General features: G+C 64.8%; 1 protein-coding gene across 1 annotated transcript; it reads right to left on the bottom strand.

The window, feature by feature from the left end:
- Positions 1 to 1,267: 1,267 nt before the first annotated feature.
- On the bottom strand, positions 1,268 to 2,592 carry HSPB1 (heat shock protein family B (small) member 1). The gene is made up of 3 exons (XM_051837998.3): positions 2,196 to 2,592; positions 1,671 to 1,734; positions 1,268 to 1,558 (listed from the first exon to the last, which is right to left on the bottom strand). The coding sequence occupies exons 1-3, from the start codon at positions 2,554 to 2,556 to the stop codon at positions 1,369 to 1,371; spliced, it is 615 nt and encodes a 204-aa protein (XP_051693958.1). The 5' UTR covers positions 2,557 to 2,592; the 3' UTR covers positions 1,268 to 1,368.
- Between the last annotated feature and the right edge of the window lie 2,529 nt (positions 2,593 to 5,121).

The raw sequence follows: 5,121 nt of genomic DNA on the forward strand, positions 1-5,121 counted from the left end.
GACCCTCACCCGCTCCAGGCCACGGCCAGGACTGTGGGCCTGAGACCCCTGGCAGCTCTTTGCCACCTGGGTCCCCAGAGCAGCCCTAAGCGCCAGGCTCAGCTACATCCCTGCCCTCCCCTGACTGCGGCCACCTGCGTGTCCCCTCCCGGCCCCTCCAGGACTGGGACTTTGAGACATGCTGTTCCCAGTTGTTAAGCTGGAGTAATTGTAGCCCTTCTGTGAGGATTATCCTGCAGGGGCACCGTGGGGCAGGCTCAGCCACTGCTAACTGCCGTGCAGCCACGCCCCGGAGGCCTGGGCATTTCTGGTGCCAGCAGCAAGGGAACCGGCCAGCAGAGCCAGGGTGCGAGCTGGCGCCCATAGGAGTATGGGGGCCGGTGGGGAGGAGGGGTGGCAGGCTGAGCCACCTGGACTTGAGACTTGAAGGGCGGGCAGCCGAGGCCGCGCCCGGGCCGGGCCGCTGGCCAGGCAGACACAATTCTTGCCACCCGTGTTTATTTCCCTGTTGGCTGCCCTCCGGGTCCAGCCGGGCCTCAGAGGGCTCTGGTTTCAGACGTGGGCATTGTAACGGGAGCTGTGTGTGTGCGCCCTGCGAGTGTGGGGTGTGTTCCAGGAGCAGCAGCCGGGGGAAAGGAGGGTATGGACGACAGTGGGCGTGTCCGTCCACACCTCCAGCCGGGAGACCTCGCAGGTACCATGCCGGGTCCCTGAAGCTCCTGCAGACTGAGACTGGACTTCAAAGCCCCCATTGGCTTCCTGCCTCTTTCAGATCCGTCGGGACCCTCTCCTTAAGTCTGGGGAAGAGGCTGGCAGGGAGGGCCAGGCAGAAGAGGGAGAGGGCTGAGGGGGTGTGGCTGTCCCCGCCCGGGCAAGTCAAGGCAGCTCTGCATATCAAGATCACAGCCTTCCGGACCAACACCTGGGCCACACCCCCTTCCCCCTGCGCACGGTGCCCAGGGGCAGGGGCAGAGCCCATCCGCACCAAGGGGCTGCCCAGGTGGGCTCAGTCACCTGGAATTGCTGGCTTCACTGAGGGTCTGGGAGCTCTGGGCAAGCGCCCTCCCCTACTCCTGCTCAGTTCCTCCTCACCTGGGACAGGTGCGTCTCCTGGGTTTGCAGACTCCCACACCTGGCCCTGCCTGGTTGCAATCATTCCTCTTCTCCATGGACAAGAGACCCCTAGGGTCGTCTACCCCTCTGTGCCAAAATGACGCCATGTGACCCGCCCCTCCCCCCCTCCAAACACCAGGGTCCCAGGCAGGAGCAAGCAGCTGCTTTGAACTTTATTTGCAAAGACCACAAGCTTAACAGTATCAAAAGGGCACGCAGGTGGGTGCTGGGGGCTGGGCGGCGCGCGAGGGCGCTCTACTTGGCCGCAGGCTGCTCGGACTTCCCGGCTTCCGGGCCGCCGATCTGGGCGCGGGCCTCGAAGGTGACCGGGATGGTGATCTCCGCCGACTGCGTGGCCGGCTTGGGCAGCGGCGCTTCCACGGTGAGCGTACCCTCAGGGGACAGCGAGGAGGAGACCAGCGTGGGGTCCACGCCGGGGGGCAGCCTGGACGCGGCAGGGAAGGAAGAGGGCAAGAAAGAGTTAACACAGCGCTGGGCGGCAGGGGTCACTCCTCCCCGGGTTCCCACCCCCCCAGCTGGCCAGGGCCAGGACTCACGTGTACTTCCGGGTGAAACAGCGGGAGATGTAGCCGTGTTCGTCCTGTCGCTCTTCGTGTTTGCCTGTGTTGGGGGGGGGGGTGCAGAGGGAGGTCAGAGGTCACGGGAAGGGGGCCCCTCCACTTGCTCAGGGGTAGCTGGGGCCCCAGACAGGCACAGCCTGAGCCAGCAACTGCTGGAGACTGGCAGGGGGTGTGGCGTGCGCCTGACTGTCGGGACCCTCAAACTTCTGGAAAGTTCCGAGTTTGGGGAGTGGCCAGCCGCGCAGGCGCGCGTGGGGCGGGGCACACGCCCCCCCCCCGTCTCCCTGCGCGGTCGTGGGGCCCTGCTGATTTGGGGCGGGGGGCTTGGCTGGAAGCAGTGCCTCTGCCCCCAATAGAGGGACCCTCAGGGGCAGCCCGCACCGCTCCCCGCCGTCCCCTGCGCCCCTGCCGCGCCGCGGGCCGGGGCGGCGCTCCGGCGGACTTTTAACTCCACCCCACCCCACCCCACCCCCGGCCCCTGCGCCCCGGCCCGGGGCTCACCCGTGATCTCCACCACGCCGTCCTTGGTCTTGACCGTCAGCTCCTCCGGGGCGAAGTGGTTCACGTCCAGGGACACGCGCCAGCGGTCGGCCGTGTGCCGGATCTCCGAGACGCCGCTGCTGAGCTGCCGGCTGAGCGCACGGCTGTAGGCGGGCGCGGCCACGGCGGGGGCCTCCGCGGCGGGCAGGGGCCGCACGTAGCCTGGCCAGCTGCTGCCGCCGAACCACTGCGCCCACTCCTCGGGCAGCCGCGGCAGCCCGAAGGCCTGGTCGAAGAGGCGGCTGTGCACCGGGTACCAGTCGCGGAACGGGTCCCAGCTGGGGCTGCGCAGGAGCGAGAAAGGCACGCGGCGCTCGGTCATGGTTGCGGTGCGCGGGGCAGGGGCGCGGAGAAGTGCGGGGCTGCGGCCCCAGACGCGCTTTTATGGGTCTCCAGCCGGGTATTTTTAGCAGGCGGTGCTTCGGGTCTCTATTAATGGCAATGACCAGCTGGGGGCTGCCCCGCCCCCTGAATTCCTCCCCCGTGATTACAGGGGCGGGCCGTGGAAGGTTCTGCCCACATCTGGAACCTTCTCCGGTTTAGGGAAGCGAAATGCGTGGCTGGAGCCGCGCCCACGGCCGGGCCCTACAGCCTGCGCGCTCAAGCGCAGTGGCCGGCGGCCAGCCCGTGTCTTTTGTGGAAGACCCAGGGGTCACAGGAGGTTGGGTGGTCCCAGAGTGACCACGGGGGGTCCCTGGGGCGGGGCGCATGCTTCTACCACCAGGCGGGCTGGCTTGTGGCAGTGAGGCTCCTGCCTCACTTTCCCCATCTGGAAAATCTGGCAGCGAAAATGCTTGGTGATTGGGTTAGCAGGGAATGCAGTGACGTCATGCGCCTGCTGGGTCATCCTGGTTCGCTGTCGTCATCCACCTGGAAGGGGATGAGGAGGCGGAGTTGGTGGGGTCTGGCCTTTCCCCCCTACCCGGACCAGAGACCTCCAAGCTCTAGCGCTGAGAGAGAGGGGTCTGGAGGAAGTTTGTTGTTCCGGCTCCCTGCTAGGACCTGGCTTCCCTTAAACCCTGGCCAGGGAACCTCAAGTGCAGCAAACTTGAGAGCAGGCGGGGCTTGACTCCCTGGCTTCCTGCTGTGACTAGGGGCAAAATCTCCTTGCTGGGCCTCAGTTTCCCTTTCTGCAATTGATGGTCCTCGGGGCGCAGGGCAAGGGGCCTCCACGTGGTACAGTTCACTCTAGCTGGCTGTGAGCCTGGACACCCCACCCCCTCCTGCCCCCTCTCACACACCCCCACTCGCCTCATCCATCTGACACACACCCCACCCTCCCCTGCCTCCTCCATCTGACACACTCCCACCCCCACCTGCCTCCTCCATGACACACACCCCCCACCCCCACCCGCCTCCTCCATCTGACACAGTCCCACCCCCACCTGCCTCCTCCATGACACACACACACCCCACCCCCACCTGCCTCCTCCGACACCCCCCTCCCCCGACTCCGCTGGCCATCCTTTATACTCCACAGTTGCTCTGTCTGCACTTCACGGGCACCCCCTGTCCAGCCTGCCTTCTCCCCTGGTAGACGTTCTGTGAGAGGAACCTAAAGGTCCAAGAAATTGGGTGACAGCCCTGGTCTTCCCTAAAACTCAGGCAGGGTCAGCCTGTGGCCCTGCCGCTCCCTGCTTCCTCTCCCAGACACACACGGGGGCTGGGGCTCCCCACCCACAGCAGCCAGACTCCCGGTCACTCACTGCTGAGAGGCTGGGGTAGCAGGAAGCCCCCTCCCCTCTCTGAGCCTGTTTCCTTTCTTTTTTAATTTAATTATTTGGAGGCTGGTGCTGTGCCGTAGAAGCTCCTGGCTTCAGCCTGGCTGTCGTGGCCGTTTGGGGAGTGAACCAGCAGATGGAGGGTCTCTCTCCTTTTCTCTCTCTCTATTTGAAAGACAGAATGAAAAGATAGAGGAGGACGGCCGGCGCCACGGCTCAATAGGCTAATCCTCTGCCTTGCAGCGCCGGCACACCGGGTTCTAGTCCCGGTTGGGGCGCCGGATTCTGTCCCAGTTGCCCCTCTTCCAGGCCAGCTCTCTGCTGTGGCCAGGGAGTGCAGTGGAGGATGGCCCAAGTGCTTGGGCCCTGCACCCCATGGGAGACCAGGAGAAGCACCTGGCTCCTGCCATTGGATCAGCACTGTGTGCCGGCCGCAGAGGCCATTGGAGGGTGAACCAACGGCAAAAGAAGACCTTTCTCTCTGTCTCTCTCTCTCACTGTCCACTCTGCCTGTCAAAAAAAAAAAAAAAAAAAGATAGAGGAGGAGAGATCTACCTGTTGATTCACTCCCCAAATGACCGCAGGCCTGAGCCAGGAGCCAGGAACTCCATCCGGGTTTCCCACGTGAGTGGCAGGGGCCCAAGCAACTCAGACCACCCTCTGGTGCCTTCCCAGGTGCATTAGTGGGGAGCTGGGTTGAAAGCGGAGCAGCCGGGACTTGAACTGGCGCCCCGATACAGGATGCAGGTGGCACAAGCTGTAACTTAGCCCGCTGTCCCTCAGCACCTAACAGCCGCTGTTCTTGGTTCTTGCCTGCCTGCTGCCCGTCAGGGAGCACCTGGGGCTGGGCCGTGACTCTGAGGTTGCCCAGCAAAGCTGCCCAGCTTCTGAGGGTCAAGGGAATGAAAAGAGGAGGGGGAGGCAGACAGGGTCTCTGCCCCACCTCCCTTGCTGGTCTCCCTCAGGAGCTGCAGGGGGACCCCCTCGGGGCCTCAGCTTCTGGAAGGCCCAGGCCTTTTGTCCCCAGCACTCCCCGCTCTATAAACGCCCCATGAGGTCAGCAGCTAGGGAGGGTTCTCACCCGTCCCTGCTCGCCCACCTCGGCCCAGACTGGAGTCCAGGGCGCCCCACCCTGGAACGAGCTGTCAGGTGTGGTCACAGATGCT

Source organism: Oryctolagus cuniculus, chromosome 19, assembly GCF_051225735.1.
Source record: "Oryctolagus cuniculus isolate XC-2025 breed Fujian yellow rabbit chromosome 19, ASM5122573v1, whole genome shotgun sequence".
In the NCBI taxonomy this organism is placed as follows: Eukaryota; Metazoa; Chordata; class Mammalia; order Lagomorpha; family Leporidae; genus Oryctolagus; species Oryctolagus cuniculus.

Bases quoted from the DNA above. Each gene is read 5' to 3' on its own strand.
- HSPB1 (XM_051837998.3), bottom strand. From the start codon at position 2,556: ATGACCGAGCGCCGCGTGCCTTTCTCGCTCCTGCGCAGCCCCAGCTGG. The intron at 1,735-2,195 runs GTGAGCCCCGGG...CCCCCAACACAG, and splicing joins CGGCGTGGTGGAGATCACGG to GCAAACACGAAGAGCGACAG. The intron at 1,559-1,670 runs GTGAGTCCTGGC...TGCCGCGTCCAG, and splicing joins TGTTTCACCCGGAAGTACAC to GCTGCCCCCCGGCGTGGACC.